At 44.5% G+C, this 14,109-nt stretch overlaps 1 protein-coding gene across 1 annotated transcript in view; it reads left to right on the forward strand.

Annotated features, from left to right (window-relative positions):
- ARL8A (ARF like GTPase 8A) overlaps positions 1-13,508 on the forward strand; it is a 42,165-nt gene extending 28,657 nt beyond the window's left edge. Inside the window, exons 2-7 of the mRNA XM_083444622.1 lie at positions 374-454; positions 1,773-1,846; positions 5,041-5,134; positions 6,000-6,067; positions 10,784-10,854; positions 11,408-13,508. Of these exons, the coding sequence (XP_083300748.1) occupies positions 374-454; positions 1,773-1,846; positions 5,041-5,134; positions 6,000-6,067; positions 10,784-10,854; positions 11,408-11,457 (438 nt within the window). The 3' untranslated portion in view covers positions 11,458-13,508. The remainder of the gene's footprint in view (positions 1-373; positions 455-1,772; positions 1,847-5,040; positions 5,135-5,999; positions 6,068-10,783; positions 10,855-11,407) is intronic.
- Positions 13,509-14,109: the final 601 nt, after the last annotated feature.

Here is a 14,109-nt window from a genome sequence, read left to right on the forward strand (position 1 = left end):
TATGGTTGTGTAGAACCAACCATGGTTTATTCAGTGGTAGCCAGGAGGGTGTTACTTAAGAGGCTTTGCCTCTGGTTTCTTTCCCTCCCCACCACCTCCAAAATATTTGGAATCTTACACGATGAAAGGCACTTTAGAAATATTGCAATATTTTCTGGTATTAATCCTCAATACTTGAGGGTTACTTCTGGTATATTATTCAAAGTGCTCAAAATGTGTGATGCTAAATAGGTACTTCTTTCGCTCTAGGAATGAACACATCTCATCGCTTTTTCTTCTCTCAGGGGAGCTTGATTAGCCAAGGTGGAACGCGGTAGACAGAAACAGCCAAGCCTTCCATATGAAAGACTGATCTATTTTTATTTCGTTCTAGTCGGGGCAGTTCAATGAAGATATGATCCCAACAGTGGGCTTCAATATGAGGAAGATCACCAAGGGAAATGTTACTATAAAGGTAAGATGCAGTATGTCTTGGGCAAGTGTGCTCCTAGACTTGCAACATAGTGCTGCAGGCAAGCTTGGGGGTTTAAGGAAGCACTGGCAGATCGACAGGGTTGAATTAACACCAGCTTTTTAAAACTCTCTGCTGTTCCATAACACCAAACTGGTTTCTGGGTGCCAAGCTGAGCCAACCCTTTTCTAGAGGACTCCAGGGATGCTCTGATAAGTTTTTCTTAAAATTGGTTCAATGTTCAAATTATTGGGGAATTTAGTTTGCGGAGAGAGAAGGCCCACCTCCCTCACCTGCAGTTTTTAGACTAAAAGTTTAACTCTGACTGAATGGTGCTGGAATGGAGTTTTTGAATTTATTTTATTGATGGTGCCCTGTTTTCCAACACAAGTTGAGCACTAAATTGATTACTGCTTCTGGTTGTAATATTTTATTCAGGTTTTATATGATGTGTTTAATTTTTTAATTTTTATAACTCTTTATAAATCACTCTTAAATCAAAAGATTGCTTATAGATACATATGAGGACAAAATATAGAAGTGTTTGTTTGTTTAATTTGTATACTACTCTTCATCTGAGGGTAGCAAGGCAGTATACAATATATCACAGGGTGGTTTACAATATAAGTTAAGGTTATTCTGGGGTGTCTTCTAGTCAAAACTGTGGGTGTGAATTTCTGGGTGGTCTTTCTCTCACTATTGCTAGATACCCTATTGTTTTTGTGTATTATTTGAATGATTAGCTCTGCTCCTGTTAGAGAGAGGAGTAGGTGTTTGGTGGGAATCCTAAAAGGAATTGCCTAAGCAGAGTAGTGGCAGTAGAGTGTGTCTGGTTAAATGCAGGATTTCTAAATACATCAGTAGACTGTTCGCCTCCTTCAGTTCCATTTATGTGTTTTGACCGGGAAAACATTGCAAATATTATTTAATTAGTTTGGATATCAGTTCCATCACTCAAGAGTTTTGTGGAGCTAATCCTAGTAAATTTTAATTCATCATAATACTGTAATTTGAATACTTGGGTTCTTTACAGTATTTGCAAGTGTGAGAATGCTTTTGTGAAGTGGCCGTTGTTGTACCACTGTTGCTCAGAAACCCAAGGCTCTCTGAAATCTTCTGGTAGCACTTCAGATGGCTTCCTTAATAATAAAGAGTGTGGGCTGTGGAGAGACTGGATGACCATGCATAAAATGAAGACATGGGAAAGTGTAGAGCAGGCAGTGGGGCCAAGTATGTACGAGTCAAAGAGAATGCTTGGGCTTGCAAATTCTCACATCATAGTCCTCACCCATATTTTAACTTGCTGCTTCTTTCCCCACAGCTCTGGGATATTGGGGGCCAGCCTCGTTTTCGTAGCATGTGGGAGCGGTACTGCCGTGGAGTCAGTGCCATAGTGTAAGTATTCCATGCCTCGATTCTCAGTCTGTCACCAAGCTCTGAGATTGCTGTGCACTACTCTCAAGACAAGTCCTAGGCTTCCTCTGAACACTGGAGCCGTGTGGTGGTGGTGGAATCAAATCAGTCCAATAAACTCAGGCAAAGATGATAAACCCTGAGGCTTCTTTGTTCCACAGGACATATCCACTGTCTCTTGGATCACATTTGGAACTGTAAAGAGATTCTTACCTACCTTACAGGTGTGGCTTCACTTCTAAGCACAGGCTGGGATCCTTTATATCAGGCCCGAGAACCTGTGGCTCTCCAGATGTTGTTGAACTACAACTCCATAAATCCATTCTTTATTTCTTATAGAATGTCACAATGACTCCATTGGATCCTACCTGCCTTTGAACCATAAGTGAGTGCCCCTGCTCTGAGGGTTGCTGCACACACAAATAACCACTGGATGGCTGCACTTAAGCTACACTGTACCAAATAAAGTTGCAAATAAAGCACCGCTTCTGCATCAGGCCACTTTTGACACACAAAGGGTTGCTTGTGGAATCTGATTAACTGCATGGAAGGCAGGAGGAGGAGGAAGGTTCTTCAGGCAGCCGTTCAGTTCAAACCCTCACTGTCAGTAGGCTGTGGGGCAGGGCAGGGCCTTTTATTGACAGCTGCAGACTTCTGTGCTGTCTCTGAAAGATCTCAGTGTCCTTGGCTGACTCTTCAGTTCCTGCTGGTGCTGCTTTTTGTGAAACCCTCTTTATTCCTTTGAGTACCTGGTACGGGTGGACGGAATAACCTTCAGCCATTCTGCTGCTCTCCTCTCTTGGGCTGAAATAGAGCAAGACAAAGTATTTCTGTAGCGCCTCTGCCAAAGGGCCGGGCTACACCTGATTATAAGTACGCCTTTTAAAAACGAGCCAATTCTGTTTTGAAGAATAGCACCTTCAGGGAGTGAAGAGCAGCCAGGTGGAGGGCATTTTTTTGGTAGGAAACTGGCACAAGACTCTGATCTGGAGATTGCCTGGTGAGTGACTGGAGAGGATTGAATTTCCAGTGGTCAGGGAATGTGGCTTCAGTGCCTTGTATTGTTTCTTCCTTTCCTTGTGTCTACTAGAGGTAGAGAGAGGTTGGAAAAACAACCAAATTCATTAATTCTAACATTTATTCAAGCCATAGATTTTAATATATATTTATTTTTAGCAAAAAAAAACCACCCTTGGGATTCCTTAGAAAGCTGCCATATACCAGGTCAGGCTGTTCGTGCATTTAGTCTAGAATTGTTTGTTCTCACTAGTAGCAACTTACTTTAAGCTGAGATGCCTCAGATTTTAACCCAGGATCTTCTGCATGCAAAGCATGGGCTCTACCACTGACCTGTGATTCCTCCTCAAAGTTCATGCGCAAACTACACAGCCTTGACTATAAGCTGGTTTCTATGCCATTTTTTTGGAGAAGATGTGTGCTGGTATAGACAGTTGGATACTAGTATTCATGTTGTTGTTGTTTAGTCGTTCAGTCGTGTCCGACTCTTCGTGACCCCATGGACCAGAGCACGCCAGGCCTAGTATTCATAGACAGGTGATTTTCGAAAAGGAAGAAGTCTGCTCCAAGAAGCAGTTACTTTCCTTCAGAGATGGATGCTTTTATGATCTCCATTTTTCAGAAGCATCATCTCTCTCTGAGGCCCCCATTCGTAAGAATATTTAATTACCTTACCAGATTGCAGGGTTTGGTCTTCTAAACATGAAATGTGTGCATTAAAAGCTATATTATGTGTACCTCAGAAGCTATATATACACAAATGTAGGGTGAAGGGAAGCCTTTATCCCTTCAGAACTGTTAAAAGGGGTATATAGTGTCTTCAATATACATGGCACTTTGCAAAATAACAAAAGCAGAAAATATAGATGCTTCTTCCAGATAGCTTGTACATGGCACTTAAGGGGTAGCTTACATAATTCAGCAGAAACTGGGGAATGGCAGAAACCAGCATGTACAGAATAGAGGCTCTTTAATTTCCTTAGATCAGGGCTTCTGCTCGCTTCATACCAGATTCTTGGCACTTCTCAGCTGGGCTTACCTTGATGGCCACTGCCAATGACCAGAGGCAATACAAGCTGGGCTCAGTTAGAAATCCAGTACTTTGTATGCTGTTTCAGTTGCAGAAGTATTTCCTTGTAGATTTCCACATTATCGAATGCTTCTCAGATGTTCTGTGCTTGTTCGATATCTACTATAACATAAAAACTCCATGTAGGAAATCTGCACACTGCGTCCCATATTCCCTGCCTGCTGGCTTTCTAGGTGAGCCAGCCTAGCACATTTTGCCCGATGAATAATTTAACATATAGATGCGGTTTGCCAAGCTCCTGCTGTGCAACCAGCAGTTAGAGCAGCTGAATTGTTGCATTGCACAAGAGCACCTCGCAGCTTCTTGTGTTGAGCATTGGAGGCACTCTGGAAAAGGGCAGGGATAAGGATTGCCCATTAAGGTAGTGGCACAAGCAGCAATTTGTGTGCCACAAGAAATCAGAACTGGCAGTAGCAAGGGCCTTATTTCTATGGCGGCTTAGGAATTTGGTAATAGATGGTCAGTGGGTCTAAGGATCTGAACCCTTCGTTATGCTGAATGTCCCAATAACACAAAATCAAGTATCTTGAACAAAATATTTTCAGCAGACTCCAACCGCCCTGCCCCAACTTTTAGCTCTCTTGAATTTAAACATATGTTGGCAGATGGCTGATAAAAATCTTAAACTTAATCCCACCTGTATGGATCTGCTCTTTGTTCTTTGCACTCTTCAGTAAAAATCAGTCTACCCCCATCCCCAAGCAAAATATATCAACATAAATTATAAAACAAAACTCAAAACTAGCCCTCTCACGAGTTTATATGAAGTTTGCAAACCAAAAGGATTTCTACAAATTTGGACTGATATGTAGCATTATGGTGGCCACACTGAAAGTATGTGGTCTCAGAATTGCAATTCCCCCTACTTATGGGATGGAGAGAGTAACTGAATCTAATGCAAGGTAGTGGTTAGTTAGGACCCTATATTCAGTGGCTGGGACTCAAATGAAGATTCAGTATAACCCACTTTGCTTTCTGGAGATTGCTCTCTTCCTCTGGTTTGGCTACTCCATGCAATAGCACCTGTTGCTTCTTGTCCTCAGAGCTAATGTAGTTGATTTCATTCCAGATACATGGTAGATGCTGCAGACCAGGAGAAGATTGAAGCCTCAAAGAACGAACTTCACAACCTGCTTGATAAGCCACAGCTCCAGGGCATCCCTGTAAGTTGCTCCAGTTCTGGAGAGAGGCTAAGTAAGCAAACAGATCCGTATGAGTGTGTGGTGGATCATAACTAGCAGTGGATGATTAGTGGCAAGCCTTCCAGACCAGACTCTGGATTAAATCCTTCCTCTCTATTTGCATGCTTTGCTCTGCTGGACTGTGTCGTTGGGATGTCTCTTTTCCAAAATATAAAAGGTTTGGTTAGAACAGGGAAACTGTTTAGAGTGTGATATAGAAAATTTATTACTGCACCATTTGGAAGAGATAAAGGACACACCACTTGCCGCTGTTACCTTAATGCTGTGAGTCCTTGAGGGTACAATGTATGTGAGTTTGAGGTGAGAAAGTCTAGGATGAGCCATATGAGAGGTGCTTGCTATTGTATTAATATTCCATCCATGAAATGGGAAAATACCCTTGTTCTGCAAAGTCCGTCTGCCACCAGAGAATCTGAAGTCCTTTTCAGCATACGTTGCATCTGAGCTCAACAAAAAAAGCTTATTAGAGAATAGGAAAATATGTAATTGACATATTTGGCTAGGTTTTTGTTTTTTGAAACCCTGCTGATCTTAATTTCACCAGTGTTTTCCTTGTATTCAGGAACTGACCGTGTAGTTTGAAGCTCTTGTGTTACATCTGTTGTCACTGTGATGTAGACCTGGCTTTTCTGATTCCATGCTTAGAAGAAGTTCCCCTGGATTATAAAGAAATTCTTTGCTTCAAGGGTGTCAGTTCTATTAAAAACATGGCTATATAGGGTTTGTTTATCATAACCAATGGAGCCACCCTTGGCTGATCCAATGGCAGATGCGAGCTGCCTATGTGAGTCGTGGACTGAGAGATCTGCCCTCTTCTCTTTCTCAGGTCCTTGTTCTTGGGAACAAGCGAGATCTGCCTGGTGCCTTGGATGAGAAGGAGCTCATTGAGAAGATGTAAGTATTTGCTGTTAGGACTTGGAGTTACAGGTATTTGCCTACTGTGGGCTTTTGCATCTCAAAATGAACCATTGTTGAGCTTGACAGGCATTCACATTGCACTGATTAATTGGTTTTCATACACACAAGTCGGTTTAAGAGTTTGGGAAATTGGATCTGGATATGTTTGGTGTGGTTGAAAGATCATAATCCTAGATCACAGCAGCATTCTTGAATGAATCAGAAGTCCTGTACATTTTGTTGCCCATTGCCGAATCTGCACGTGTCTCCCTCAGTGGTGTGGAAAGTGAAATTTTCTGCACTGCTTTTCTGCAGAAAATTGTTCCATAAGTTCATTAATAACAATGAATGCATGGCAATTGCAAATGTGATATTAGGCAAGCAAGTTTCTAGTTTTATTTGCTGAATGCAGGTAAAAGAAGCATGCTGTATTAGATCACTGTCTTGGGCTTCAGAAAAAATTCCAGTGCAAATCACCCTACTCTGAATTCAAACATTTCCCAGAAAACCTGCATCACTGCCCCCATCTCCATCTTTTGCCATATCAGAATCAGAAGTGGTTTATAAATCTGCAAATAACCAATAATATAAATTACTGGAAGAGAGCTAGTGCTTGTATGCAGCTCTCTTAAGGGGCAGGTATGACCTCATGCTCTGTCAACACTGGCAAGGCTGCTGTAGGATTGCTTCAGTGCTGCTGCATTTTTGACTGCTCACTTACTTCCCTCAGACATGCACATGTTTCCAACAGATGAGAGGCTGCTACCAAGTGACTGAAAAAGAACTAGGCCAAGGCATCTATTTCTCCAGCTGTAAAAATCTTCAGTAATTTAGATCTCTTGCTGCATTCCTTAACGGGGAAATTTGCTGTTACGACAATGGGGAGACATCTGCTTGTTTTTTAAGGCTGCTTTGAACTCATAGGTCTGGTCCCCTGCCACCCTTCCCCCACGGCTGGGCTATGCAGATCCTTAATTCCTTTCACAAGGTTATGGCATAAATTCCAGAAGGGTAGCTGTTACAGTCTGCTTCAGGAAAAACAGCATGGAGTCTTGTGTTGCCCTTTTAAAGCCTTTCATATTTATTGTGGCACGAGCTTTTGTGGACTAGAGCCAGCTTTGCCAACTGCATGAAATGTTTTTGTCAGTAGAGAGTGTGTGGAAATAACACACACACACACACACACACACACACACACACACACCGGTTGTCATAGTATTATCACCTACCTTTCTAGCTATGCCAATTCAACTCTTGTTTTGGAGAAAATAAACCCACAGCTCCACAGATGCAATATAATCAAACTCACTTACCAAATTCTAGTCCTGGTGTTTCATATTAGAGCAGTTTGAAGTACTTTTGTAGACATGTTGACTTTCTCTCAGTGTGTTCTGAGCAAGTTCTCCCTTAGGTTTCCGAGTGCTAATCATTTCTGTGTCCGAATTATGTCTGTGCATTTTCATATATAGAGCCAGATCTGTTTATCTTATGTGGGCAGCAGAAGGGCATTATCAAGAGGTCATAGCAATGATAGCCAATGTGGTACCCTCCAGATATTGCTAGCCTACAAGTCCCATCACCCCAACCATTGACCGTGCTGTCTGGGGCTGATAGGAGGTGGATTCCAACATTATCTAGAAGGCACCTTATTTCTGGACTGTGGGTATATGTTGCACTGGAAGTTGAGCAGTTGAATAAACATCCAACAGTATGGTTGCTAATATTAGGTTTGGTAATAGTGTTGCTTGAGTGCACTTTGCACCTGTGTTTGTCATAAGGCGTAGTCCCATTTTTTCTTTCTTTCTGGCAGATAGGTATTTAAGACTGGGGTGATGTCTTCTAATGATGACATAACTACCACACAAGGAATACAGTTGCCCATGATGTCCTATAGTTCATTGATAAAACATGTTGGAGAGGGTCTCAATTGTAGTTGTAGGTGCAACAGTTGATGTTCTGTCGCTTTCTTTAGTGGGCCTTTTTTCTCATGGGTCCAGATGATAATGGTGCCATTGTTTCTCAGGGAGAAGTGAGGCATTTGGGCACAAGAGATAGCATTGCTCAAAGTGGGCCATGAATGTATTGGCATAATATGGAACTATGTGTGTACTCACAGCATTGCCACTGACCTGAAGGGCCAGGAAGTCTAAAAATCTAAAATAATTGTGGGTGAGCACAAAGTAGCAAACCCTGGTGACTGGATGTGCTTGGCACCCTGTTGTCTTGGCACTGGTAAGTTGTCTGGCTGTGTCTCATTCTTGGGCTCCATATTACGTTATTTGGGGAGTGTTATTTCCTTCTAGGGCTGGGCAATATCTGGTTTTCAACATCGCAATATATCACCAGCTAAACATCACGATATACCGAAATATCATGATGCCTGACATAAGGATGAAACTATGTAGAGGCGAACGGAGTGATGTCTTGGCAACTGCTACTACTTAGAAGTACTTAAGTACATTTTTACTTCCCTTTAACATACTGTTAGGGACACGGGTGGCGCTGTGGGTAAAACCTCAGCACCTAGGACTTGCCGATCATCAGGTCGGCGGTTCGAATCCCCGCGGCGGGGTGCGCTCCCGTTGCTCAGTCCCAGCGCCTGCCAACCTAGCAGTTCGAAAGCACCCCCGGGTGCAAGTAGATAAATAGGGACCGCTTACTAACCGGAAGGTAAACTGCGTTTCCGTGTGCTGCGCTGGCTCACCAGATGCAGCTTGTCACGCTGGTCACGTGACCCGGAAGTGTCTCTGGACAACGCTGGCCCCCGGCCTCTAGAGTGAGATGGGTGCACAACCCTAGAGTCGGACACGACTGGCCCGTACGGGCAGGGGTACCTTTACCTTTTTAACATATTGTTACAACGGGGTGGCAGGAATCATGAGAGAAGCGATGACCAGCTTCACAGTTTTTTGTGATTTGTGATATATTGCCAGATCAGATACTATGAAACGGTTATCACGATGTTGACTACAAACCAGTTTTGGACAATATAGGACAAACCAGTTTTGGACAACATATTTCCCAGCCCTATTGCTTCTTGAGTTAATTACAGCCCATGACAAATCCACCAGTGAACATCCTGGCAATCATGGATGCAGAATGTGCCCAAGTGGTATAGAAGTGTACAAGCCTTCAGGAATATTTCCCCTCTTGGCAACACAGCAGGTCTGGCCACAAACTTCAGTACTGTGCATTTTACATAGGAATGTCAGTGGTGTACAATATGCCTTGTGGTTTACAGTGCTTTTTCCTCTGTACATAGGGTGCAATGCAAGGAAGAACTTATGTGTCTGACAGGCTTAAGCTGTGAAAGCTTAAGCCATGCCTAGTGATTTGCCTGTCTCTTAGGTGCCATAGGACACATTACCATTTCTGTTGGATTGATGATTGATATGGAGCTTCAGAATTTGTTTAAGTTTTAGTGGAAATGCAAAGAGCCGAGGAAATCTTGGACTTGATATCAGGTTGTTGTTGTTTTTCTTTTTAAAAAAATAAAAAATACCTTGGATCCTTGTGATGTACCACAGGGTGGCGCCAAAGGCAGGCCAGTGTTTTCATCTTTCCTTTTTATGGTACTGGCTGGATAATGTGATTGAACGGAGGTCTAGGAATTTCATGATCGTCACGTGCTAAAATGGCGCAATTCAAGAAAACAAAGCTTGGTTCAAGGCGAGCATCTTGGAAGATTAGAAGGGAACTGGAGAGAGGAAAAAGAAATTTCTCAAATGTGTTATGTGTATAAGACCTAGACAGGAGTTGGGCTATTCTTCTCCCATGGTATTTGTCTACCAGGGTTAACATTTTGATCACTTGCATCCAGCAGTAATAACCCCCCTGTTCACCACTGAGGAGATCGAGCTGAGGTGCTTTGTCCACATGGGTCTGCTGTTTGGGGCTAGCTTTGCTGGCTAAACCAAAAACTGGAGTCACCAGCTCCCCTCCTGTCAAGCCCCTTTCCATTGTCTTTCCTGACAATGGATACACATGCTGTTGGGTGCTTTTGCACAGCAGCACCTTTCCCGAGGAGTGGGCGCTGTAACCCAATGCCCTGGGGCGGCATTGGAGTGGGGAGAATAAAAAAATGAAAAAACTGAATTTCAGCTATTATTGGAGGGGAAAGGAAAGCGTCTGACTGTCTGAAATATATTGCTAAAGAAACTCTGAATAGAAACCCAAGTGGATGGTTAAATAGGATAGAGATATGCAGAGGAAGTGTGGATTTTGTTTAGTTTTACAGAAAAGGGCCAGCTTTTACCTTTACTACTATAACTAAATAAAGAAAATTGCAATGCAATAGCACTGGAGTTTTCGAAGGAATTAAAGGGGAATCAATATAGGTGACAGGAAATGTTGGTTTTGTGAGGAATAGATTTCCCTGACATCTTGTTGGAAATGTTGGATAACCTAGAAATAATAGGTTGATGGTAGCTGTCTATTTGGGCGAGCTCAGACTGTCTTCTGAGAGAATGAAGTAATGCCTTCCAGACCCTCCAGATATCCATGACTGGATGTTGTATGCATGGAATCCACATGTATAGGCCCCCGTTGGATTGTAAGTGGGATATTATACATGGGACTGGCAGGAGAAGGTACAGGAGTCACTGCTGCAGGGAGGGAGGCACGTTTTGCCCATTTCATTGTGGATACCTTTCTCTGCATGCAGTGCTTTCCCCAAGGAAGCCTGATATTCTTGTGCTTCTGTTTTTCCTGCAGGAACCTGTCTGCCATCCAGGACCGAGAGATCTGTTGCTATTCAATCTCTTGCAAAGAAAAGGACAACATTGGTGAGTGTGGAAGGGAAGGTGGAGGTTGCAGGGTCAGAGTGCCTGACAATTTTAAGGGGAATGGTTTGGGGCTTGACACCTAGACTGCCCATGGGGAGATCTCTCCTTATGCTCTTCTGTGTTGTGAGCACTGTGGGACTGATTCTGTGATGACATTGAATGCCCCTGGGGTCTGGCCCCCTCCATACATAATTAGGGGGGCAAGAAAGGTTTGTGTAGGCCCAGGCACGGAGAAGCTGTGGCCCTCTGTCTATTGGTGAATTGCAGCTGCCCATTGGCCATGCTGGCTCAGGCTGGTTGGGATTGGAGCCCAGTAACACCTGGAGGACCACAGGTTCCCCACCCCTGTTGAAAGCCATGGTTGAGAAAAAGTTCACTCACATGCAAAGGTCATTCCCTTCAGGACAGCCTGTTGGGCTGCTGGCAGTAGGGTTACAGAAGTGTATCATGAGCTTGGCTCATACAGGCCCCTGTGTGTTTCCCTTCTAGCTAAGCAGCTCGCTACAACTTCTATTTTTCGTGATGGTCATTAACCGTATCTTGTGTTTGACAGACATCACCCTACAGTGGCTTATTCAGCACTCAAAATCCCGGCGAAGCTGAGAGCCCTTTGGCCAGGTCTTGGATCGGGAAGATGCCATTGTAAAAGCCCAAACGCACCTCCTCCTTTCTCTTCCCCCATCTCCTGCTCTTTCCAACCCTCTCGCCCACCTCCCTCTCCCTAGATGGGTATTTTTAGGGGACCCCAGATTCCTCTTCTGCTGAGATTGAACTCCTGTTTTTATTGTAAAGAAACTGTCTGCCTCCTCCCCCTCCCCCTTGCTCCTTACTCTGGTTTTGGCACTGTTCTGTTGTCGTCGGTGTGTGTACAGTATATATATATATATGTATATATATTTTAATTTTTTAATTTAAGCAATTTTGCTGTTATTAAATGGGGCCTGTGAGCTGTCGCAGGGGGTGGTGCGGGTGGGGCAGCAGCAAATGGATGGGGTGGGGAAAGTACCAAACGCAGTATTGGGAATGTTACGAGCAGTCAGGGGCAGTAGGAATCTTGCTGGAGGGGACCCTGGCTTTGGGCAGTATCTTCCCCCGAGAGACCTCCTTCTTTTCCACCTCAAGCCCCTCCCTTCTCCTTCTGCAACAGGATCCAGAGGTCTCTCCCCTCTCTGCTGCCCCAAGCTGCTCAGCACTATGCTTACGGGATGAGCCTCTGGGAAAGGTTCATAGAGCAGTATTGTTCATGGTCTGAGATTATAGAGGAGAGTTGGTGCCATCTCTTCCTCCTGCCCAGTGTCCACTGAGCCCTGGGGAGCAAATGCTTCCCAGTGGCTAAACGTTGAATCCTGTACATGAGCTTTGGCTCCTACTCAGCTTGCTCCCCAACCCCCCCCCCCCCCCAGTATCATCTCCCTCTGCGCCCTGCCTGATGAACTGGCAGGCCTGGTGGATGCTGGGCACTCACGCTTTGCAGCCTTTGTGCTCACCTTCCTTCTCGGTCTGGTGTCTTTCTCTCAGTCAGCACCTGAGCAGAAGTAGGCCGTGGATGATGCACATCCCTTGACTGTGCGAAGGCAGAATAAGGGCCCAGGCTTCTGTGCGCTGCCAGAGCAAGATAACAGATCTGGAGTGGTCTGGGTTTCTCATGACCCTGTTCCTGGGCCTCCCACTCATGCCAAACGCTTGCGGCCTGTTCAGCTCGTGAGGGACAGTGGGAGGAGACATCTATGCAAGAGTTCCCTTCAAAGCCCTTTGGACAAGGCATAAGGCGCCTCCCTCAAATCCTGTATCCCACTGCTGCAAATTTCAGAGTGGAGGACATAGCGGGTAGGAATTGTGCTCTGCCCAGTTTGGAGGTGTTTCTGCAGGCCGCAGCCTAGTCCTTAGGAGCAAGGGCTGTCCCTCAGTTTCCTAAGCTTGAGCGTGTCCCCCTCCTTGAGCCCAGGGCTTGAGCGTACACACTTGCCTGTCCCTCAAGTTAGGGTGTGAGGCTTTGGTCTTGGGTTAAACCAGTGGAGTAGAAGGAGGGCGTTCTTGTTCTCTCAAGCGCACACGAGGCTGTGTGGGAGACGCTTTGCTTCACACCCTACTGGGCAATAGGGTGCTTGAGTTTATAGGTAAAGGGCTGTGGTAGCAAGGAGGAGCTATTCCTGGTCAGGGGTATTAATCCAGCCTAGCAGAGTTGGCAATTGTCCTGTGTTGGTGTTTGCTCACAGCAGCCTCAACAGGGTCCAGGAAGGGGGTCATGGGAAGGATCATTAAAAGGCTTTGTATGCTAGCCCCCTTGTCTCCCTGTGAAGGGCAGCAGGCTGCATGTGGCCGTGTCTTCCCCGTCCCACTTAAGCTTTGGACAGGTGTGAGACTGCAGGGCCCTTCCTGCCCTTGCCTGGCCCTATCCTGCACGGAGCTGCTCCCTTCAGGGCGGGAGGGGGGCTTTCTAACTGCATCTTTCCCCCTCCTCTTTTCTCATTTTCACAGAATTGCACAAGGAGATATTTTACTTTTTTTTAATTTAATGAATTGTAAAGTGTCATTATTCCTTTTTTAAAATATATTTTTGGCTCATTTTTTGACCTTCTCTGTTGGGAAATGAATCTTGTAACAGTACATTTTTTGCCTCCTAAATAACAATAAATTAACAATTTTGTGTTGGTGGTGGTTGCATTGTGAACTTATTTCCTCTTAACTGGTTCATCGTCTCACTCACTTTATTGGAGCCTGCTCTGCTTCAAACTCAGCTGATCAGCCTTCTTTTCCCAGCGGCACCTTCATGACCTTGGGGCACAGCTTCTACAGGATGACGGCAGCAAACCAAGGAAATCGGGAGTTTATCTTTGGAGGCTTGCAAATGTAATTCTTGTATGTTTAGATGTGTTCACCTGCCAAGATTCATGTTTGGCAAATTGCCTGCGACACCCACACATTTACGTGTACACCCGCTGATGGGGACTGAACTGGCTAGGGCTTGCCCATCTTGGGGTGACAGCGGACACCTTACAGGAGAAGTCAGTACATTGTGTAACAGCAGTGAAAAAGACAAGCATAGTTGAGAATTACTAGGCAAGGAAATGGAAACAAAGCCATCGCTAACAGAAATCTTTAGCTAGATTAGATAAATCTGTGGTGTAGTTGCATTTAGAGTATTGCGAACAATTATTGTCACTGCATCTTAAGAAGGACATTGCAGCACCAGAAAAGAACAAGCATAACTATTGGGGCTGTGTTATGCTGCTTGGGAACAAAAGCTAATGTAAG

Source organism: Podarcis tiliguerta (assembly GCF_965153285.1).
Source record: "Podarcis tiliguerta genome assembly, chromosome: 6".
NCBI lineage: Eukaryota > Metazoa > Chordata > Lepidosauria > Squamata > Lacertidae > Podarcis > Podarcis tiliguerta.